The sequence below is a fragment of the Bombina bombina genome, chromosome 3 (assembly GCF_027579735.1).
Source record: "Bombina bombina isolate aBomBom1 chromosome 3, aBomBom1.pri, whole genome shotgun sequence".
Classification (NCBI taxonomy): domain Eukaryota; kingdom Metazoa; phylum Chordata; class Amphibia; order Anura; family Bombinatoridae; genus Bombina; species Bombina bombina.
In genome coordinates this window covers 1171851755-1171877774 of record NC_069501.1, presented here as the reverse complement: position 1 = coordinate 1171877774, position 26020 = coordinate 1171851755, and the positions used below count along the sequence as shown (strand labels likewise).

General features: G+C 35.1%; 1 protein-coding gene across 1 annotated transcript in view; it reads left to right on the top strand.

Moving 5' to 3' along the window:
- Positions 1–26020, top strand: part of CNTN5 (contactin 5) — a 990860-nt gene that overhangs the window by 638979 nt on the left and 325861 nt on the right. Inside the window, exons 11-13 of the mRNA XM_053705588.1 lie at positions 6981–7108; positions 8363–8538; positions 11901–12021. Coding sequence (XP_053561563.1) covers positions 6981–7108; positions 8363–8538; positions 11901–12021 — 425 coding nt within the window. The remainder of the gene's footprint in view (positions 1–6980; positions 7109–8362; positions 8539–11900; positions 12022–26020) is intronic.

The following is a 26020-nucleotide window of genomic DNA, read 5'->3' as shown; positions in this document are numbered from 1 at the left end:
GTACTCAGTACCAGTGAGTACCCCCACAAAAAAAAGCCCTGTTTATATATATATATTATCTTGCATTTGTTTGTGATAGATAACAAATAACATCAGCTGGTATTATCAATGTGTTTTTCCAGTGGCCCACAATCCACCCAAAACAGCACAAAATCATTATCTGTATTGTTAAAGGGACACTAAACCCACATTCTTTCTTTCATGATTCAGATAGAGAATACAATTTTAAACAACTTTCCAATGTACTTCTATTATCTAATTTGCTTACATTTTTAGATATCCTTTGTTGAAGAAAGAGCAATGCACATGGGAGAGCCAATCACATCAGGCATCTATGTGCAGCAACCAATCAGCAGCTACTGAGTCTATCTAGATATGCTTTTCAGCAAAGAATATCAAGAGAATGAAACAAATTAGCTAATAGAAGTAAATTAGAAAGTTGTTTAAAACTGCATGATCTTTCTAAATAATGAAAGAAAAAATTTGGGTTTATGTCCCTTTAATCTCCTGATTGTGTAATTCAAAAAGGTGAATGCGCATGATTAACAACACAAAACAAATTGAGAATTTCAGAGTGGTTGAGGGGGGGGGTAGAGATTATATCACTGGCTGAAGGACCTGGATTTTGATTGAACTTATTTTTAAATAAAGTAAGGGTGCAAATAGGTGGTGTACATTTAAAGGGACATTACACACTAAATAAATGCTAGAAAGAATGAAGCATTCAAAGAAAAGATTAGTCTGAGAATGTAGATGTAGATGTCATTTTTTTACATTTCATTTTTTGTTTAAACATTGACAAAATAAGTGTAAGTTTTAGTGTCTATAAATCAATGGGCGCTGCCATGTTGTAACTTAGGTTTACCTTCTCTGCTGTGGCCAATTAGGGACCGTTATAAATAGATCACTAGAGTGTGCAGCCAATGGCTGTGTGGAATATAACAATGCTCTGCACTTCCATTTCTAACAGGCAATGAAAAGCTTACAATTTCAGCATGGAATTACAGGAAAAGGGGACAAAATAAATAATGAAAGTAAATTGCAGAGTTTTTTTATATGCACACCATTTATCATTTTATATTACCATCTCAAGGTGCTTAATGTCCCTTTAATCTGTTTTGCTCTAGAGATATGTGTGTGTTCTGTTTAACCCCCTTAACGACCAAGGACGTACGCCACACGTCCTCAAAAAAAATACAGTTAATGACGAGGACGTGTGGCATACGTCCTTGGTCTGGAAAGCAGCTGGAAGCGATCCTGCACGCTTCCAGTTGCTTTCCGGTTATTGCAGTGATGCCTCGATGTCGAGGCATCCTGCAATAACCTTTTTTTAGCAATCCGGTGCAGAGAGAGCCACTCTGTGGCCCTCTCTGCACCGGACATCACCCGGCTAAATCCGTTGGTGGGTGGGAGCCGGTTCGGGAGGCGGGTGGCGGCCATCGATGGCCCTGATGATGTGGAGGGGGGCGGGATCGTGGACGGGGGTGATCGGGGGGCGCATGCGAGTGCACGGGAGGGCGGGGGGGGCGGGCGCGTGCACGGGGAGGGAGCGGGTGGGAACCGCTCCACTACAGAAAAAGGAAGTATTAAAAGTTTTAAAAAAAGTAGACTATATTTATATCAAACTACATCAGTCAGGGGGTGGGGGATTGGTCTGTGTGGGCGGGAAGCTACACTACAGAAAAAGAAGATTAAAAAAAAAAAAAAAAAACATTTCTCTTGCAAACCTGGGTACTGGCAGACAGCTGCCAGTACCCAAGATGGCCCCCAATAAGGCAGAGGGGGAGGGTTAGAGAGCTGTTTTGGGGGGGATCAGGGAGGTTGGGGGCTAAGGGGGGATCCTACAAAGTAGCATATTTTTTTTTAAACTTTTATTTTAGTACTGGCAGACTTTCTGCCAGTACTTAAGATGGCGGGGACAATTGTGGTGTGGGGGAGGGAAGGGGAGCGGTTTTGGAGGTATCAGGGGGTCTGATGTGTCAGGTGGGAGGCTGATCTCTACACTAAAGCTAAAATTAACCCTGCAAGCTCCCTACAAACTACCTAATTAACCCTTCACTGCTAGCCATAATACATGTGTGACGTGTGGCGTACGTCCTTGGTCTGGAAAGCAGCTGGAAGCGATCCTGCACGCTTCCAGTTGCTTTCCGGTTATTGCAGTGATGCCTCGATATCGAGGCATCCTGCAATAACCTTTTTTAGCAATCCGGTGCAGAGAGAGCCACTCTGTGGCCCTCTCTGCTCCGGACATCACCGGCTAAATCAGTTGGTGGGTGGGAGCCGGTTCGGGAGGCGGGTGGCGGCCATCGATGGCCCTGATGATGTGGAGGGGGGCGGGATCGTGGACGGGGGTGATCGGGGGCGCGCGCTAGTGCACGGGAGGGCGGGGGGGGCGGGCGCGTGCCGGGGGTGGGCGCGGGTGGGAACCGCTCCACTACAGAAAAAGGAAGTATTAAAAGTTTTAAAAAAGTAGACTATATTTATATCAAACTACATCAGTCAGGGGGTGGGGGATTGGTCTGTGTGGGGGGGAAGCTACACTACAGAAAAAGAAGATAAAAATAAAATAAAAAAATATTTCTCTTGCAAACTGGGTACTGGCAGACAGCTGCCAGTACCCAAGATGGCCCCCAATAAGGCAGAGGGGGAGGGTTAGAGAGCTGTTTTGGGGGGGATCAGGGAGGTTGGGGGCTAAGGGGGGGATCCTACAAAGTAGCATATGTAAATATGCTAAAAAATGTATTTTTTTTTTTTTAAAAAAAACTTTTATATTACTATTACTTGTTACTTCAATTTTCAGTATAAGCCGAGATACAATGGGAAAATCAGGTATTTCAAATGACAAAAGGCAATAGGATGCATTTAAGCAGATAAAATAGATAGTTCGGAACACATTAAAGGAGAGAGAAAGATTACAGCACTCTGTCTCTTTTATGTAAAAATGGGGCTCTTATTAAATTCCCAAATACAGAATTATTCCGAAATCCAATAATAATAATTAATAATTACAATTTTTACCTGTCCATAATCTACTTTCCCTGTGTCTATTGTTTGGTTTTTATGTTCTAAAATACAAATGCTAGTCTATATGTATTTAAAGCAACAACTATTACCTGTCTGATGGTAAAATGTTACATAAGACTACCTTTAGGTTGCATGTATTATGACATGTAACATTGCCTAAATGATGTTAGACATTGTTGCATACATTTGGTCCCATCCCTTCCGTCATGGTCCCATTCCCTTCCAAGCCGTCACTTTACAGATCCAAATATCCAAATATTCTGAAATCCAGACTATTCTAAAATCCAAACCTTTTCTGGTCCTAGGCAGTTTGGATAAATGGTTTTGTACCGGTAATGTATAAACAATATAAAATGCTGATTGGAATCATATTAACATTGTAAAGGATTCGTCTGTGTCAAAATTAGATAACTGAGCGAATTAAGCGCTATTTAGGGTCAATTTGTCAAAGGCTTTCGCCAGCCTTTGACCCCCTACGACTGCAGTGGTCATCAGAACGCTGCTTCCCTAACCTCTCGGCACCTCTTAGGTGGCGAATTTCAATCTCCCCGGTCTTGTCCGACCAGGGAAATTGACAGCTACTGCCCACAAGTGATTGGCTGTGTGAGGACAGGGGGCAGGATTGCACGTGAGCGCAAAATTCAACTTGCCAGAGGCGAGCTGCGGTGGACAGGGGCGCGTATGTACTCCCCTGTTCGCCGCAGCTTGATAAATTGACCTTTTAGCAGTGACCATGAAGCCTGTAACTATTGTGAGACACTTCTATACCATGAAGCCTGAAACTATTGTGAGACACTTCTATTGCAAACCTACTTCATGGTAACAATGTGACTGCATAAAACAGGAGACAGCCATTGCAACACATTTTTTAAACATGATTGAAGGGACATGAAACCCAAAATATTCCTTTGATTATTCAGATAGAGCATGTGATTTTAAACAACTTTCCAATTTACTTCTATTATCAAATGTGCATACTTCTCTTGGAATCCTTTGTTAAAGGAACAGCAATGCACTACAAGGAGATAGCTAAACACATCTGGTGATCCAATAAAAAGAGACATTTATGTCCAGTCACCAATCTGCAGCTAGCTCCCAGTAATGCATTACAGCTCCTGAGGCTACCCAATTATGCTTTTCAACAAAGGTTACCAAAAGAATGATGCAAATTACATAATAGAAGTACATTGGAAAGTTGTTTAAAATCTCATGTTCTATTTGAATTATGAAAGAATTTGTTTTGGATTTCATGTCCCTTTAAAATGTTCTCTTTTTTAATACTTTATTTTAGTATTGTAATTACTTTGTTTACTAGATTTTAAAAGTGATTTGATTTTTTTGAATACTTTTTTATGAAAGCAAAATACATGTTTGATAAGGTCAACTTCATTTTGGTTCTGTACTTGAATACATCTCTCAGTTTTCATGTTCTATTTGTATTCAGTCTTCAAATGTGCTTAGGGATTTTGGTGAAACATGCAACCATATCTTTGAATGTTGTCAAATCCAGAAGTATTACAGAGGTTGGAGACCTGCTAATAAACTGAAGCTGATACAGCCATGGGCTAAAAATAACCAAGGAAAAGGTCCCTTGAAATTCTCAAGTTATCCATTACCATTTTTTCTTTCTTTTGGAGTTTCATATTTTAACCCCTTAAAGGGACATTATACACTCATTTTTTCTTTGCATAAATGTTTTGTAGATGATCTATTTATATAGCCCATAAAGTTTTTTTTTTAAATAAATGTATAGTTTTGCTTATTTTTAAATAACATTGCTCTGATTTTCAGACTCCTAACCAAGCCCCAAAGTTTTATGTGAATACCGTCAGCTACCTTCTCCAGCTTGCTGCTCTTTGTGTAAAGGGTCTTTTCATATGCAAAAGAAGGGGGAGGGGGGGGAGTGTCTTATTTGCCACTTGTAGTGGGCTTTCCAGCTACCTTTTCAACAGAGCCAAACTGACGGCTTCTAAGTAAGTTTTTAAACTGTTTTATACTGGATTTTTATATCAGTATCTGTGCATCTTATTCTTTATAGTAGTGTCTATTACATGCAGTTATATGAAAATGAGTGTATACTGTCCCTTTAAGTGCTGAGCCATTTCACTTTCCTGTGCTCAGCTGTTTTTGAGTTTTTAGATGCATTGTAAGGTACATTCTTTACTGTTGCTTAGGTTTTAATAAGATATAATATAGTATGTTAGAATATGTTATTACAGTATAAACAACACATACCAGGTCTAGGGTCTCTTTAGAAATCTCCAGACATCTAGGGACAAAATTTAAGCTTTGTAGTTCAAGACTAGAACTATGATTTTTTAAGACTATTGACTAATGCTAATTATACATTTTGAGGTTCACTATGTTGCTGTGAGAAAATGAGCTCTAAGATTCTAACAGTGTTTGCAGATAAGATTGTTTTTATTTTATTTATTTTTTCAATTTGAAAAATAAGGAATATTGTCCAATAGTGTGGTAAGAACAATATATTTCAGTATTTATTGGTACTAAAATGTTATTTATCAAAACACCCTTATACTAAGGCACAAGGTGACTAAGTGACTAAGGGGAATAGCTTTTATCAAGATACTCAAAAACTAATTACTCTAAAAGGAAAACATATTCATATGAAAAAAACATCACATTCAAGGTACAGTGCACTGAAAACAGCATAATTTAATTTGTATTAGGTGTAATAATACTCAACTACTTCATCCTCTATTGGAAACTTTTACCAAACAGGGAACTCTCATTATTTCTATGGGAAATATTTTGCCACTCGCATCACAAATGCATATATGTATATACTGTCAATTCTTGCACATGCTCAGTTGGAGCTGGTGCGCAAAAAGTGTGTATATAAAATGATTGTGCATATTTTTATAATGGAAGTGGACTAGAAAGTGGTTTACAATTGTGTGCTCTATTTGAATCATCAAAGTTGAATTCTGAGCTTAGTGTTCCTTTCATTTAACTTTCCATTTGAAGTTAGAGATGGGTCTGACGTGTAGAGAAAATGTTTTGTTTATTTATTGTTAAATTTCACATCTTTAAAAACCTTCATGTGTACCAAATTTGTAAAAAAAATTATTTAAAGGGACACTAAACCCAAAATATTTATTTCATGATTCAAGTAGAGAATACAATTTTAAACAACATCCCAATTTACCTCTATTATCTAGTTTGCTTCATTCTTTAGATATCCTTTGTTAAAGAAATAGCAATACACATGGGGGAGCCAATCACATGAGGCATCTATGTGTAGCCACCAATCAGAAGCTACTGGGCCTATCTAGATATGCTTTTCAGCAAAGGATATAAAAAAATGATGCAAATTAGATAATAGAAGTACATTAGAAAGTTGTTTAACATGACATGCTCTTTCTAAATCATGAAAGAAAAAATGTGGGTTTCGTGTGCCTTTAAAGGAACATGGAAGTCAAATTTAAACTTGCCTGGTTGACATATTATTGACAATTATAATAATATTATTATAATGTCATTTTAATTTATTCTGCAATTACATTTGTACTATTCTCTTGGTATCCTTTACTGATAAGCATGCCTAATTAGGCTCAGGAGCAGTAATAAACTACTTGGACCTATCTGGTTATTGATGGCTACACAAATAAGCCTCTTGTCATTTGCTCAGTATTAGCTTACTTTGTGTTTTTCACCCATTTGCAGGATTTAAACACTTATATATGAAAGGTATAGTGCTATAAAAATGAGATCATTTTATTTTCACACTTTATATCCTATAAGTGTAAATAAAAAATATTTAAGACCATAATGCAATTTGCTTCTGGATGTGATCACAACTTTGTTTATTTGCCACATTTCTTGTTAAACTTAAGACATATTTTGCACTTACTTAGTCAATTTGACCTAAATTTGTATGTCATTATTTATAGCTTTAAACGTGTACATCTAAAATAATGGACACTTTTTTTCAGGGTAGCTGTTCTTCCAGATGGAAGTTTACGGATCTTAAATGCTTCTAAGTTAGATGAAGGAAGATACTTATGCCGTGGGGAGAATGTGTTTGGTTCTGCAGAAACTGTAGCATCTGTGTTTGTTACAGGTAACCTATTAAATTTAAAAGGTGCAAAACATCTACTTTTCTCGTTTACTGTGTCAAATGCTCAAGTAATATTAAAAGGAGCAGCAACATCATTAAAAAGGAATGAGAAGATAAAGTGATTTGTAGACAATATTTTTAAAAAAATTGACTGCTGTTAGCAGAAAGTTAGAAATGTATTTGTTGCTATATAAGCATAGTATATATTAGACATGAGCATTTGTTGTTGAGCAAATTCTAAATTGAACACATTATTGTTGCTTTTTGCATTTATAAAAAAAAAAATCAAATAAACACGTGGTCCCTTTAATTAAGTCAACAAACTGATTATTCAAATTTATTGGTTTGATTATGTGCTTAAAACCATCACCATAAAGGCAGGAAAGAATCTTCTGCTGGTGGGAAAGGGTTCAAATTTACACTATTCAATAATGATCCAGCCACAACCTTGCCAGATGATTAATTCCTATGTCAGGCAATAAGCATGTAAGCTTCACTTTTGTTCTTGGACAATCCTGAAAGCCCAAACAATGCACACTCTCAAAACAAGAGCAATTTATACCAGTGTGTGTCTAGAGAATACATAAAAGTCACCACTCACTGGGTTTATCTAAGCAAATTAGTTATTTATTGAGTGATGTTTTTCAGACATCTGATCTATCTATCTATCTTTCATCTATCTATCTATCTATCTATCTATCTATCTATCTATCTATCTTTCATCTATCTATCTATCTATCTATCTATCTATCTATCTATCATCTATCTATCTGCAGTATCTATCTAACTGTCTGTCTGTTTATCTTTATCTGTCTGTATGTATGTCTGTCTGTCTTTATCTATTTATCATCTGTCTGTCTGTCTTTATCTATCTATCATCTATCTATCTATCTATCTATCTATCTATCTGTATTTCTGTCTTTATCTATTTATCATCTATCTGTCTGTCTTTATCTATTTATCATCTGTCTGTATGTTTATCTATCTATCTATCTATCTATCTATCTATCTGTATTTCTGTCTGTCTGTCTTTATCTGTCTGTATGTATGTTTGTCTGTCTGTCTTTATCTATCTATCTATCTATCTATCTACCAATCATCTATCATTACATAGAGCAGACATACACACAACATTCATACATTAATATCTGAAAGCGAATTATTTTTTAATAATATTGTGTTAGCATCTTGTTACCCGTTCTACTGACTTCTATTATATATATACATCTTGCAATAAATGTTTTTTTCCCTACATAGACCCAACAAGAATAGAGTTGACTCCAAAAAGAACAGAACTCACAGTTGGGGAGAGCATTGTACTGAGCTGCAAGGCTGTTCATGACCCTCTGCTGGACGTATCATTTCATTGGAGCTTAAATGGACAGCCTGTTGAATTTGAAAAGGAAGATGGTCATTTTGAGAACATCAGGGCAGTAAGTGTACATTGGCTAATTAATTATCATTGTTAACGGCTTTTACTTGGCATGAATGTTTTGTGTAGGAAGTAGTTGCTGAATTTGTGCTTCTAGTTTCTAGCAAATAATATAATAAAACTGATTTAAAGGGATAGTCTAATACAAAATCGGTTACTTTAGTGACCCTTCGCTGTGAGTTAAACATGTTTGTTTAGAATCAATAAAACTTTCTAAAACAAATATCTTGCTCAAAAAACTCACCACAACTTTGCAACTCAAAAATTGTGGAATTCATAAACATATGTGCCTACACTCAGCTTCATTATTAAAAAAGCTTTATCTAATTGTTAAAGGGGCATGAAACCCAATTGTTTTCTTTTGTGATTCAGATAGAACATATTTTAATCAACTTTAAAAAGATAAAAAGTGTCTACAGGATTTATTCTCTAAATCTCTCTGTTCAGGTGAGATTACCTTAAAATCGCTGTCAGCACCACAAGGTTTTTCACAGGATTCTGTGAGTCCAGACTTTACCTTGACACCTGTTCGTATTGTTACCTTTCTTTCCTGTTTGCAAAGGACAGAAACGTACTTTATAGTATAGTGCTCATTATTTTAAAAGAGCATTGAAATTATGATTTACAATTGTGATCAAAGTACCCTTTTTAAAAATCATTTTAAGAGCACACACCTTTGGCGGCCAAAAGGATAATAACCCAAACTAAAGAGTTTGGGATGTTTTATCACTTACACCTCTTAGATGGCAGAGAGGTTAAAGGAATATGAAACTTATTTTTTTCTTTCTGGATTTAGATAAAACATACAATTTTACACAACTTTCAAATTTACTTCTATTATCAAATCTGCTTCCTCCCATTTATATCCTTTGCTGAAGGAGCAGCAGTACACTACTGAGAGCTAGCTGAACACATCTAGTGTGCCAATCACAAAAGACAAATGTGTGCAGGCTTCAACCACCAGCTAGCTCCCACTAGGATAGGATAGGTACATATTATTTTTCACGAATGGATACCAAGAGAACAAAGTACATTTGAAAATAGACGTTTAAAAGTTTCTTAAAATAACAAGCTCTATCTGAATCATGCAACTTTAATTTTGACTTTCCTATCCCTTTAAGAAGCAGTGGCTGGATGAATGGTGCTTGGTAACTTGTGATAACGTGAATCTTCCAGGCAATAGCTTTTGCTGCTTGTGTGAGTGTATTTGAAAGTTACCTTAGGGTTATGCACTCTGGTTAGTTCTAAATGTGTAATATTTCAGCAAATCTAGCAGATATACTTTTTTAGGAAAAGTCATATAGTGTTAAGCCAGTGTACAAACTAGGTAACAAGCACCTTCTCAATCTGGTTAAAAAACAAACATATTTATTTTATGATGAGCTTTTAATAAAATGTGTTTTGAGAATGTGTTGCAGCCACTGATCTATTGCACTTGCTCTTGTAGTAATACGTGGATAAAACAGAAAAAGAATGACTTTTATACCTAGGGATACTGCTTAAAAAAACTCCAGCTGGGCACCCAGGAGGGGGCAAAAAAAGTCATTTCTTCTGTGTGCCAAGATAGGAATTCAATCTGACCTACATCACACAGTGTAAAAAAACAGGACAGTGACAGGTTATATAGGATCTTTTTGCTATCTTAGATATGAATTTGTTTTATGTTCTTCTATACATATTTATAATGTGCACACAACAAACAATAATGTTGTTACATTTCTTTCCATACTAAAAGGTAGATGTATACTATTTATATAAAGCTGAACAGAAGTGATCACTCAGCAATGAAAAAATGTTTAATTATAGAGACAGTGTGACAGAAATGGCACAATTTTGTATGTAGCCTTTAAAGACATCATTACACAGACATGTCAGAAAGCCTAGAGAACTCTTTATAATTGATACTAATGTCACCTTTTATTCAGCCTGCAAGACATCCAACGGTGACAAGAAAAACTGTAATGTTCTCCTCTAATCTCATCAGTATTTTCTCTTTTCAGCTTAAACATTTTTAAACATTCGAGGACAAAAAAATTATATCTTTATGACACATTATGCTGCATATTTTTTTTGCATACTTTGTTTGTTTTTACTATTTGTGCTAAGAATATTCAGCCAGCAGATTGTGAACTCAAATGCCTTCTTTACGCTGCCTGAAATCTGATTTAATATTGCAAAAAGTGAGACAACAATATATACACATACAGTACATATACACACATATACACACACATACATATATGTTTTTAGATCATGCCAAAATACATACAATAGAAATAAATATTGTCACAAAAGTTTAAAAGCAACTATAGAGTTATAGAAAGATAGTGCACTATCTGTCTATTCTGACAATATAAAAGATGCAATCAACTAATAATAATTAGCTGTAGTGCTAATGGAAACTGATTGCAATAGGTTCCTATGGAATCACAATTGTGTAATACAACAGTGCAAGTGTGATTTAGAATCAAATATTAAAAAAATAAAAACACACCGTTTGTAGATGTTGGTGTACTAAAGTAACTATAGAAGTATGCTCATTATGCCAAGCCATTTATGTCATTAATATGATTAATCAGTTTGTAGGTTAGATTTGTATTACAATAGGATGAGGATACAGATATAAATTAGTATTTTCCTTGCACAGGGAACAAAGGGCTGCATGAATAGACCTTTACTGTAACCTTAAGAGGTATGAATAGGGTATTGTATTAATCAATTTTTGGTGACCTCAAAGTTTCTATTTGAACAGGTACTTAACACATAAAAATAGCTTTTCTGTTTAAAAGTCATTTGTGGCTGTGGGCTTATAACATATTAAATGATATTGCATTGTGGTCACTTGAGAAACTTGGCAACCAATTTAGGCCATTGATGTGGTAAATTGTGGAAACTAGTGATAGAAACGTTTATCTCCTTTAAGATCTATGGACATTTTTTTGTATTACCACCAGTTTTCAAACTTTACCACCTCGATGGAAACTAAGCCTTAGTCAGAAAGTCAAACACCCTTTTGGGAGTAAATCACTGATAGATTGTAATTGACCCCAATATGTTGAGATAGCTTCAGTATGTGATTCTTTTAAATTTTTTGTAGTATGTTAACATGCTTTCACAATAGTCAGATTGATATAAAGCTACTTAACATTATATACAAAAAGTGTGTCATGGAAGTATTAATTAGATCACCATAACTTCAAGAAATACCCAGAGCTATAAAGAATGGTAACTGCATCCTGACCTATATTGTCTTCTATTATTTAGCATCTCAAATATTTTAAAATAATGTTCTGTTACCATAAGAATGGGACACCCCTGTGCATCTTGAAATTGTAATTTCTTGCTTTTTTTCCTCTTTTTCAGCAAGCATCATCAGCAGATTTAATGATTAGAAACATCCTTCTGATACATGCTGGTAGATATGGCTGCCGGGTGCAGACCACAGCTGACAGTGTGTCAAATGAAGCAGAAGTTCTTGTTAGGGGTAAGTATACAACATCATTCATAGCACAGACATAACAAAGCAGTCAGATTTCTTTCAAATATCACTGTCACTATAATTCCTGTAGGAACGAAGAACAAGAATATATACTGAACTATATATTCCTCCAGCTATTAAGGTTCTGACCCAAGTTTCCTTTACTTACATTATTTAATATCAAAAGAAAAATAATATTGCCCATTCACTCCAAGGTTCAAAATCTCATTAAAAGGACAATGTACTCAATCAAGCATGCAGCTGATAAAAATTGTTTCAAAGCACCTGCAGCAGACCATTTCAAATGGGCTGTTCTTTCTTTCCCACCCTTAATTTTTTAAATTAATATTGTGGTACTAAAAATGTAAGTATAAGTTTCAATTTAATAAAACAGTTGCAATTATTTTAAATGACAAAACAACATAAACAGATGAGCTATTTGTAAGCATTTTTATACACTCAAACAGATTCAATAGATCATTGAGAAAAAAAAATACAATTTTTTTAGTATAATGTTGCTTTAAATGCTTATAATCTAGTGTATCTATGGTTTCTTGCTACATATGGGCTAACAATAAAAAATATTTAAAGAGTAATTCATTGATATATTATATAATGGGACAAGGTAGTCAAGAATTCATCATGTTGTTTAAATTCAAAGTTTGTAAGCACTTAGAGGTAAACTGATATGCTGTGTGATTGACATCAGAGAGAAGAAATTTGATTAATATATTTTGACAAGACACCAGTAGATGGTTCAAAATAACCGAGCTTGATAAATATTTATTAAGCACCAAAAAGATTTGATGACTGATTTATTATAGACAGATTATAATTAAATTAGAAGAACATTCCTAAATTAAAACAGGTTTTAGATTCAATTCAACTTCAGCAAAGTTTTTTGTGTGCTATGATTGACATACAAACATAAGTTTATTATTATTTAGATAATAATATATTACATAAATAAAGTGAGAATGTCCTGGTCATACGAACCAAAAAAGAAGAGTAATATAAATCATTGTGGCCTTTTTTCTCAGCCTTACAACTTGGTGATATTACACTGGTTGAGAAATTTATAAAAGGAACTGAAAGTCAAAATGACTCATCCTCAGGAGTGAGCTGGTGACTTTATCACTAAATGACAGCTGTTTTTAATAATGAACCTGACTAAATGAAGTCCTTTTGTGAAAATATTGTTATTATTTATCAAGGTCCATGTGAATAATGTTTCCAGACAGGGACCCTGTCTGCAAACATTCTATTCTTCAAATGCAACATAAAACAACAAAAGGCCCCATGTATCTAGTGATGTCAGGACATTCTTCTTAACTTGAGAAGTTGTACGCACACCTTCACTGCATACAGGTAGCAAATCTGTTCATCCGCTGGCCTGTATGCATCTGACCCATCTCTCTGTCAATCACCCCAAGTGAGCAAGTTTGGGGTGATTTGTAATGACTGCTGTTTCTTAAATTGCGAGGAGCAGGCTCGCATGTGCAAACCTGCCCCGCAAGGGTTTCGGAGCAGCTTATGCTGCTTCGAACATGGAGCCCATAGAATGTGCATTCACTAATTATAAAAATGGTTTCCATTTTGTAAAAGTTGATTACAATAATATAAATGCAAACTAAGTTTCACTGTACTTGCTGTAGATTTCTTACAATTGCCGATCTTACCATAGTATGGCGAGACAGGTATGAGTAAAAATGTTCACCTTACTTGGCGGATATTGTTTAAAACATTAGAAACGCCCAGCGATGTTTCCCTATTACAATACAAATTACCCCCATGCCCCTGAATCTCGCATGGAAACCCTATATATTCAGTATGTATATGATCACCATTGTTAATAAAGAACAATAAATGTAATAGAACATGTTTATGTAGTGTGTTCTGCCCATGTGTTATGCTGTCAAATACTAAATTGTAGGCTAGATTACAAGTGGAGGTAAATCAATAGATCTCCCATTTTTTAGCACTGGTATATCAAGCTGAAAGTAAAAAGATAGCACTCTAGCGAAAGACTCAGTCATGCTATCTTCTGGAGTTCGGACGTCACAACTGCGCTAATTCCCTTCCCTATAGACTTCTATGGGGCACGCAAAAAAAGCCTTTTCTTTTTATCGCTTGTGCGCTAACCCTAAGCTGTGCTAGACCAACTGCATTAAATAAAAATATGTGTTAGGAATAGTTCAAATTTGTATGTACTTCAATTGGAAAAAAACATTCTATTTTTTAACATTTGTCTCTACATGTATCTGTTTATGTTTTTGTAAAATAAATATCTATACCCATATGTCTATATGAATATATAAATATACTGCATATAGATAGATAGATAGATAGATAGATAGATAGATAGATGATAGAGAGATAGATAGATAGATAGATAGATAGATAGATAGATAGATATTGTTTATACATATGTGGAGATATATATTTAATAAACATGTTTTTTAAGTAAATAACTTAGGAATTTCAGGTATGTTAGTGTTTGTGTATGTATATAAATATATATATATATATATATATATATATATATATATATATATATACAGTATATATATATATATATATATATATATATACAGGGAGTGCAGAATTATTAGGCAAGTTGTATTTTTGAGGATTAATTTTATTATTGAACAACAACCATGTTCTCAATGAACCCAAAAAACTCATTAATATCAAAGCTGAATATTTTTGGAAGTAGTTTTTTAGTTTGTTTTTAGTTTTAGCTATTTTAGGGGGATATCTGTGTGTGCAGGTGACTATTACTGTGCATAATTATTAGGCAACTTAACAAAACACAAATATATACCCATTTCAATTATTTATTTTTACCAGTGAAACCAATATAACATCTCAACATTCACAAATATACATTTCTGACATTCAAAAACAAAACAAAAACAAATCAGTGACCAATATAGCCACCTTTCTTTGCAAGGACACTCAAAAGCCTGCCATCCATGGATTCTGTCAGTGTTTTGATCTGCTCACCATCAACATTGCGTGCAGCAGCAACCACAGCCTCCCAGACACTGTTCAGAGAGGTGTACTGTTTTCCCTCCTTGTAAATCTCACATTTGATGATGGACCACAGGTTCTCAATGGGGTTCAGATCAGGTGAACAAGGAGGCCATGTCATTAGATTTTCTTCTTTTATACCCTTTCTTGCCAGCCACGCTGTGGAGTACTTGGACGCGTGTGATGGAGCATTGTCCTGCATGAAAATCATGTTTTTCTTGAAGGATGCAGACTTCTTCCTGTACCACTGCTTGAAGAAGGTGTCTTCCAGAAACTGTCAGTAGGACTGGGAGTTGAGCTTGACTCCATCCTCAACCCGAAAAGGCCCCACAAGCTCATCTTTGATGATACCAGCCCAAACCAGTACTCCACCTCCACCTTGCTGGCGTCTGAGTCGGACTGGAGCTCTCTGCCCTTTACCAATCCAGCCACGGGCCCATCCATCTGGCCCATCAAGACTCACTCTCATTTCATCAGTCCATAAAACCTTAGAAAAATCAGTCTTGAGATATTTCTTGGCCCAGTCTTGACGTTTCCGCTTGTGTGTCTTGTTCAGTGGTGGTCGTCTTTCAGCCTTTCTTACCTTGGCCATGTCTCTGAGTATTGCACACCTTGTGCTTTTGGGCACTCCAGTGATGTTGCAGCTCTGAAATATGGCCAAACTGGTGGCAAGTGGCATCTTGGCAGCTGCACGCTTGACTTTTCTCAGTTCATGGGCAGTTATTTTGCGCCTTGGTTTTTCCACACGCTTCTTGCGACCCTGTTGACTATTTTGAATGAAACGCTTGATTGTTCGATGATCATGCTTCAGAAGCTTTGCAATTTTAAGAGTGCTGCATCCCTCTGCAAGATATCTCACTATTTTTTACTTTTCTGAGCCTGTCAAGTCCTTCTTTTGACCCATTTTGCCAAAGGAAAGGAAGTTGCCTAATAATTATGCACACCTGATATAGGGTGTTGATGTCATTAGACCACACCCCTTCTCATTACAGAGATGCACATCACCTAATATGCTTAATTGGTAGTAGGCTTTCGAGCCTATACAGCTTGGAGTAAGACAACATGCATAAAGAGGATGATGTGGTCAAAATACTCATTTGCCTAATAATTCTGCACTCCCTGTATACCTACTCTTTGTCAAACACCTTGACATATACCATATCCCTTAAAAACAATTTTAAAGCCTTTTTTCAATATTAAACATGTTTTTATTAAACATGTAATATTTTATTTTAATATGTTTTTTAATATGTTTTGTGAAAATGTTATTTTAACCCTAACACTTTATTTAAGATCTCAGGCAGCACTAATTCTTCTAGCACTATTTTGGTTTTTGCTTTAGTGCAAGCCATAACTTTCAACTTGTAATATCAGTGATATCTAGCATGATATCCATTGAAAGTATAGGGCGCACTTAAACGATGTTGACAGTGTTAAACCTTCTCTGGTACATCTGTTTTACCATGGACTTGTAATATCAATTTGTGAGCTAATCTTAGCACACTATAGCTATATTGACAATGCGGCCCATGCTATAATATGCACTCCAATCTGGGCCTATATATTTTGTTTTAGTTGTGCTATTACGTTATTAAATTCTAGCTTGTTCTTTCTTTTTTAGGAACAAGGTTTTGTGCACAGGATATTAATATTCCATAAAATACAGCAGATGTTCATGTTTCATGTCATCTTACTGTGTTTTTTTAACTTTGCACTTTTTAAAATGTGTTTTAAAAAATAGACAGCTTTTTTAATATTGTATTTTTTTAGTCTCTATAAGATTTCACAGCACTGTATGTGTTTAGTTTTAATATAATGTCCACAATGTATGAAACTTGTTATCTATTAAGAGCACACTTGTTACAATGCAGTGCAGCCGCAATATTAGAATACCCGTTCAGTACTGTGTAAACTTACATTGCTATTACAATTACACTATGCCAGACATGTTATTAGAAAGAACATATTAAAAAAGTGGTCTATTTAACAAGTTTCACGTAGTGCAATGTTTTAAAAAAACACTATTGTAAAATGAAAAAGCAGGGGCTACTTTCTTTTATAGTGATCGTTTTCTAGGTGTAAGGAGGGTGCTAGAGCAGTGATTCTTCCCACTATCCTATGGAAACCACAAGCAGTAGTTGACTCTGCAAAACATAGAAGCCTAGATTACAAGTGGCGTGCAAATGATTGTGTTAGGGTTTTTGCCATCGTTTGCGCACTGTTTAAATCGTGCTGAAATTACAAGTGGAGTGATATTGCGATTTCGCTAGCACAATCTTGATTTACGCTTGAATCCTTTCGTGATCTCAGAGCTATGGTTAACTGTTTTGAAAAATTAAAAAGTTGCACAAAGCACTTCAAAATACATTACAAAGTGCAGTTACACTCATATTAACACTGTCTAATAAAAATTATTCACAAAAAATATTGCCCACAAAAGTTTTAAGGGGTTAAAAATAAGAGGACTTTAACATAGATATACATACATATACAAGTCTAAAGATGTATATGTATGTTTATATATATATATATATATATATATATATATACTGTATGTCTGTATATGTGTATATATATATTCATTTATTTATATGTGAATATATGTATTTACAAACATATATACACATATAAACACATAAATATATATGTGCACACATATAGACATATATAGAAGTGCATTAGAGCCTTTTGCCATAAGGTAGATGAAAATATGTAAATGCAATGTTTATATATAAAAAAACGGTTTTAACTATGTATTTACTGTAACTATTTCACATTCCAAAGTTCTGTACATAAGGGAATATGTTCTAAGTATTTTTAAATATATATTCCTAAATATATATTCCTATATATTTATACCTATATATAATCATGTACCGTATGTATATATAGGTATAAATATATATTTGTTTAAAAAAAAAAATCAGATATATGTAGAAATACTTAATTATGAATAAATAGAACATATTCCGTTATGTAAAACACATTAAAAAATTAAATATTCATATTTTCATGTCGGGTAAATGCTAATGAGAATATGTGATGGTGTTTGCATGAGAGAGTGGGGTGTTAGTTTTTTTTTCAACTTTTTATGTCCATTGACTTCTATGGTGGAATGCTTGAACGCGATCACAATTTTTGAATTTTACAGCTAGAGAAAAAACAGTTTACTTTCAACTTTTAATACTAGCGCAACCCGACTAGTGCAAAAATAAATATCCTAACGGAGTTTTCACTATAACGAAAACACAAAATACTGCTCCACTTGTAATCTAGCTCAGAATGTTTTTTAAGAGCCGACAATTACACTTACCACGTTTTGGTGGAAAAGGCAAAGGACAGGATTATTAGCAGATTTGTTAATGTAATAATTATATATAAAATATGATTAATCAATGCACATTAGAATTTAATCCTTATCTTATATATATAAACAGCGTCCATAGAGCTCTGCACAGTCTGTAGCCACCAATCAGCAAGAGCTACCCAGGGTCTGAACCAAAAATTGACCGGATTGTAAGCTTACATTTCTGCTTTTTCAAATAAAGATGCCAAGAGAATGAAGAAAAATTGATAAAAGAAGTAAATTAGAAAGATACTTAAAATTACATGCTCTATCTGAATCATGAAAGAAAAAAAAATTGGGTTCAGTATCCCTTTAATGACATTTTGAATACAAACACAAGAAAAAAAACACTATTATGTTGATATTTGACAATTGTTGAACACAAAATAAAATAAGCATGGAAACATATTATAATCATTTTACTGAGCTAAAAACAAAACTGGTTCCTATAGTATTGACCACATATTTTATTATTTGTCTTTTGCCATTGAGTTTACCTTAAAGGGACAGTCAAGTCCAAAAAAAACTTTCATGATTTAAATAGGGAATGTAATTTATTTTAAACAACTTTCCAATTTACTTTTATCACCAATTTTGCTTTGTTCTCTTAGTATTCTTAGTTGAAAGCTAAACCTAGGAGGTTCATATGCTAATTTCTTAGACCTTGAAGACTGCCTCTAATCTGAATGCATTTTGACCACTAGAGGTCATTAGTTCATGTGTTTCATATAGATAACATTGAGCTCATGCACGTGAAGTGACCCAGGAGTGAGCACCGATTGGCTAAAATGCAAGTCTGTTAAAACAACTGAAAAAAGGGGGCAGTTTGCAGAGGCTTAGATACAAGGTAATCACAGAGGTAAAAAATGTATTTCTATAACAGTGTTGGTTATGCAAAACTGGGGAATGGGTAATAAAGGGATTATCTTTGTTTTTAAACAACAAAAATTCTGGTGTTGACTGTCCCTTTAATAATTGTATTTGACATATAGGCCTCAACCACAATCTTTCCCTCAACCACAATCTTTCAGCTGTTGCTTTTTTAGTTCTTTTCCTATCTTAAAAGATTACTTTTTGATTTAATGCAATTGAAAACAGAAATGCGACTTTGTGGCTAGGAGTTCAATGATATATATATATATATATATATATATATATATACATACAGTATATATATATATATATATATATATATATATATATATATATATATATATATACACTGTGTGCAGAATTATTAGGCAAATGAGTATTTTGACCACATCATCCTCTTTATGCATGTTGTCTTACTCCAAGCTGTATAGGCTCGAAAGCCTACTACCAATTAAGCATATTAGGTGATGTGCATCTCTGTAATGAGAAGGGGTGTGGTCTAATGACATCAACACCCTATATCAGGTGTGCATAATTATTAGGCAACTTCCTTTCCTTTGGCAAAATGGGTCAAAAGAAGGACTTGACAGGCTCAGAAAAGTAAAAAATAGTGAGATATCTTGCAGAGGGATGCAGCACTCTTAAAATTGCAAAGCTTCTGAAGCGTGATCATCGAACAATCAAGCGTTTCATTCAAAATAGTCAACAGGGTCGCAAGAAGCGTGTGGAAAAACCAAGACGCAAAATAACTGCCCATGAACTGAGAAAAGTCAAGTGTGCAGCTGCCAAGATGCCACTTGCCACCAGTTTGGCCATATTTCAGAGCTGCAACATCACTGGAGTGCCCAAAAGCACAAGGTGTGCAATACTCAGAGACATGGCCAAGGTAAGAAAGGCTGAAAACGACCACCACTGAACAAAACACACAAGCTGAAACGTCAAGACTAGGCCAAGAAATATCTCAAGACTAATTTTTCTAAGGTTTTATGGACTGATGAAATGAGAGTGAGTCTTGATGGGCCAGATGGATGGGCCCGTGGCTGGATTGGTAAAGGGCAGAGAGCTCCAGTCCGACTCAGACGCCAGCAAGGTGGAGGTGGAGTACTGGTTTGGGCTGGTATCATCAAAGATGAGCTTGTGGGGCCTTTTCGGGTTGAGGATGGAGTCAAGCTCAACTCCCAGTCCTACTGACAGTTTCTGGAAGACACCTTCTTCAAGCAGTGGTACAGGAAGAAGTCTGCATCCTTCAAGAAAAACATGATTTTCATGCAGGACAATGCTCCATCACACGTGTCCAAGTACTCCACAGCGTGGCTGGCAAGAAAGGGTATAAAAGAAGAAAATCTAATGACATGGCCTCCTTGTTCACCTGATCTGAACCCCATTGAGAACCTGTGGTCCATCATCAAATGTGAGATTTACAAGGAGGGAAAACAGTACACCTCTCTGAACAGTGTCTGGGAGGCTGTGGTTGCTGCTACACGCAATGTTGATGGTGAACAGATCAAAACACTGACAGAATCCATGGATGGCAGGCTTTTGAGTGTCCTTGCAAAGAAAGGTGGCTATATTGGTCACTGATTTGTTTTTTTGTTTTTTTTTGAATGTCAGAAATGTATATTTGTGAATGTTGAGATGTTATATTGGTTTCACTGGTAAAAATAAATAATTGAAATGGGTATATATTTGTTTTTTGTTAAGTTGCCTAATAATTATGCACAGTAATAGTCACCTGCACACACAGATATCCCCCTAAAATAGCTATAACTAAAAACAAACTAAAAACTACTTCCAAAACTATTCAGCTTTGATATTAATGAGTTTTTTGGGTTCATTGAGAACATAAAATTAATCCTCAAAAATACAACTTGCCTAATAATTCTGCACTCCCTGTATATAGTGTCTATGGGCTAAGATCTGTGTTCTGTGAGTTCCCCTTTTTCTGTGCTGAGAGATTGGTCTTTAAAAGAGCATGAAGTCAGGTCTTTCTTTGTCAGGAATCTGCTTTGCAGTCAGAGCCAGAATATGATCCCTGTGAAGTCAAGAAGATATTTTGTGTCTGTGTTAAGCCTTTTTGTTCCTCTTACCCCGCGCTCTATTGTTCACTAGTAATGTATCCATGTGCTGGGAGGTTGTAACAATTTTGGATGGTCATCCAACCCATAATGATCCAATAGTTAGCTGGGTTACCTTACGCCAGAATATAGTGGGGTACATTATTTAGGATGATCAGTGGGTGGCAGTTTTGATTTGTGAAAATTAGGTAACATAAACTCATATTTATCCATTTTTTTTTTTTTTTATATTTATAATATAATAGGTGAAAAATGATTTAACTGTAGTAGGGCTATTTAACTGTAGTAGGGCACTATGGTCAATAAAGAGCATGAGGTTACTCCGTATGACCTATTTAAAATAGATATCTATATTGGTTAAATATCTACATAGATAGATAGGTACAGACATATACATATCTTCATGTGACTTTCTTATTATGGATAATTCCTTCTTTAAATTAAAGTTAGTGTACCCTGGATTATCAAATATATTACTTATTGACATTTTTAAGTGTATTACCAGTGGCATATCTGAAAGTTATTTCAGATTGACCAATAATTTATAATTGTACTGGCATTGGCAATAACATTCTATATTACAAAGGTTTACCTTATTTTAATATAGATAGATAGATAGATAGATAGATATATACAGGTGTTACTTAAATAATCATCAGTGGTGATTATTAAAGTTACATATGGAGGTTTAGGGAAACACATAATTAAATATTGTTTTTATATTTTCTAATTTCTGATTTTGTGTGACGTATATGTATATTATATTAACCATATGTGAATGTATAATGTATTTCTTAATTCAAAGAGTGTTTACAATATATTTCCTTTTTTAGAGCCTAGTGTACATATTAGTATATCATGCACATCAAAAGATTAATTTAGTATATCATATAAAACCATACTGAACATGTAATTTACTAAACACTGTAAGTAGATTAAAGGGACAGTCTAGTCAAAATAAAACTTTCATGATTCAGATATGGGCCTCTAGTTATTAAGCCGTCTACTTACCTGCATTCGCCGGCCCAATACGCTCACCTAAGCTCGCCTAACATCGACCTGAATACGCTCGCCAAAGTTATCAATAAATCTGTCAAAAAGCCACACACCTAGTACTGGACGATGAGCAGCGGACTGTGATAGTTATCACTCATCAATCTCGCTGCTCTTCGGCTTTTTTACAGCTTTATTGATACCCCTGTCACTAAGCACTCACACTATACTATACTGTTCTACCCCCTATACCGGCACCCCCGGAGCCCCCCACAACTAAATAAAATTATTAACCCCTAAACTGCCGCTCCTAGACCCCGCCGCAACTATAATAAATATATTAACCCCTAAACCGCCGCTCCCGGACCCTGCCGCCACCTACATTATACCTATTAACCCCTAATCTGACGCCCCCTATACCGCCGCCACCTACATAAACTTATTAACCCCTATCCTGCCGATCCTGGACCCCGCCGCAACTAAATAAATTGTTTAATCCCTAAACCGCCGTTCCCGGACCCCACTGCCACCTACATAATACCTATTAACCACTATCCTGCCCCCCCTATACCGCCGCCACCTATAATAAATTTATTAACCCCTATCCTGCCCCCCTACACTGCCACCACTATAATAAAATGATTAACCTCTAAACCTAAGTCTAACACTAACCCTAACACCCCCTAACTTAAATATTAATTAAATAAATATAAATAATATTACTCTTATTAAATAAATTAATCCTATTTAAAACTAAATACTTACCTATAAAATAAACCCTAATTTAGCTACAATATAACTAATAGTTACATTGTAGCTATTTTAGGATTTCTTTTTATTTTACAGGCACCTTTGTATTTATTTAAACTAGGTACAATAGTTATTAAATAGTTATTAACTATTTAATAGCTACCTAGTTAAAATAAAGACAAATTTACCTGTAAAATAAAAACTAACCTAAGTTACAATTACACCTAACACTACACTATAATTAAATAAATTATTCCTATTTAAAACTAAATACTTACCTGTAAAATAAACCCTAAGATAGCTACAATGTAATTAATAATTACATTGTAGCTATTTTAGGATTTATTTTTATTTTACAGGTAACTTTGAATTTATTTTAACTAGGTACAATAGTTATTAAATAGTTATTAACTATTTAATAACTACCTAGCTAAAAGAAATACAAAATTACCTGTAAAATAAATCCTAACCTAAGTTACAATTAAACCTAACACTACACTATCATTAAATTAATTAAATAAATTAGCTACAAATACCTACAATTAAATACAATTAAATAAACTAAACTAAATTACAAAAAAAACAAACACTAAATTACAGAAATTAAAAAATATTACAAGAATTTTAAACTAATTACACCTAATCAAAGCCCCCTAATAAAATAATAATAAAAAAATAAATAAAAGTCCCTACCCTATTCTACATTACAAAGTAATTAGCTCTTTTACCAGCCCTTAAAAAGGGCTTTTTGTGGGGCATTGCCCCAAAGTAATCAGCTCTTTTACCTGTAAAAAAAATAAACCCCCCCAACATTAAAACCCACCACCCACACACCCCTACTCTAACCCACCCAAACCCCCCTTAAAAAAACCTAACACTAACCCCCTGAAGATCTCCCTACCTTGAGTAGTCTTCACCCAGCCGGGCTGAAGTCTTCATCCGATGGGGCAGAAGAGGACATCCAGACCGGCAGAAGTCTTCATCCTATCCGGGCAGAAGAGGACATCCGGACCGGCAGACATCTTCTTCCAAGCAGCATCTTCTATCTTCATCCATCCATCGAGGAGCGGCTCCATCTTCAAGACCTCCGGCACGGCGCATGCTTCCTGGCCGATGGACTAACGACGAATGACGGTTCCTTTAAATGACGTCATCCAAGATGGCGTCCCTCAAATTCTGATTGGCTGATAGGATTCTATCAGCCAATCGGAATTAAAGTAGGAAAAATCTGATTGGCTGATTGAATCAGCCAATCAGATTCAAGTTCAATCAGATTGGCTGATCCAATTAGGATTTATTTTACAGGTAATTTTGTATTTCTTTTAGCTAGGTAGTTATTAAATAGTTAATAACTATTTAATAACTATTGTACCTAGTTAAAATAAATACAAAGTTACCTGTAAAATAAAAATAAATCCTAAAATAGCTACAATGTAATTATTAATTACATTGTAGCTATCTTAGGGTTTATTTTACAGGTAAGTATTTAGTTTTAAATAGGAATAATGTATTTTATTATAGTGTAGTGTTAGGTGTAATTGTAACTTAGGTTAGTTTTTATTTTACAGGTAATTTTGTATTTCTTTTAGCTAGGTAGTTATTAAATAGTTAATAACTATGTAATAACTATTGTACCTAGTTAAAATAAATACAAAGTTACCTATAAAATAAAAATAAATCCAAAAATAGCTACAATATAATTATTAGTTATATTGTAGCTATATTAGGTTTTATTTTATAGGTAAGTATTTAGTTTTAAATAGGAATAATTTAGTTAATAATAGTAAATTTTATTTAGATTTATTAAAATAATATTTAAGTTAGGGGGGTGTTTGGGTTAGTGTTAGACTTAGGTTTAGGGGTTAATAATTTTAATATAGGTGGCGGCGGTATAGGGGGGCAGGATAGGGGTTAATAAGTTTAATATAGGTGGCGGCGGTATATGAGGGGGCAGGATAGGGGTTAATAAGTTTAATATAGGTGGCGGCAGGGTCCAGGAGCGACGGTTTAGGGGTTAAACAATTTATTTAGTTGCAGCGGGCTCCGGGATCCGCAGGATAGAGGTTAATTAGTTTATGTAGGTGGCGGCGGTATAGGGGGCGGCAGATTAGGGGTTAATATGTATAATGTAGGTTGCGGCGGGGTCCAGGAGCAGCAGTTTAGGGGGTAATAAGTTTATTTAGTTGAGGCAGGGTAAGGGGGGGCAGATTAGGGGTGTTTAGACTCGGGGTACATGTTAGGGTGTTAGGTGTAGACATTTCCCATAGGAATCAATGGGATATCGGGCAGCAGCGAACATGAGCTTTCGCTATGATCAGACTCCCATTGATTCCTATGGGATCCGCCGCCTCCAGGGCGGCGGATTGAAATTCAGGTACGCTGGCCCAGAATAGTGGCAAGCAAACCTGGTAGTAGTTTGATAACTACCAAAAGTAGTCAGATTGTGCTGAACTTGCGTTCTGAACATCGATCTGTAAGACAGACGTAAGCATCGATCGGTGTCGGACTGAGTCCGGCGGATTGAAGCTTACGTCACTAGATTCTACTTTTGCTGGGCAGTAGGGCTTGATAACTAAGGCAAATCAGCCTCGCCACAAATACGCTGCGGAATTCCAGCGTATTTGCGGTTGACGGCTTGATAACTAGAGGCCATGGCATGGAATTTTAAACAATTTTCCAATTCACTTTTATAATCAAATTCTCTTTGTTCTTTTGGTATTCTTAGTTGAAAGCTAAACTTAGATAAGCTCATTTGCTAATTTCTAACCCCTTGAAGGGGGTTTAATTATCTTTCTTTATAAACAATACAAATTCTGGAGTAGACTGTCCCTTTAATTGACTCTTTGGGCAGTGCATTTCATTGTTTCAATGGTTTCATTGTCATTTTGGGGCAGTTGAATCCCTTATTACCATCCCAAAAGTAAACAAATTTCCA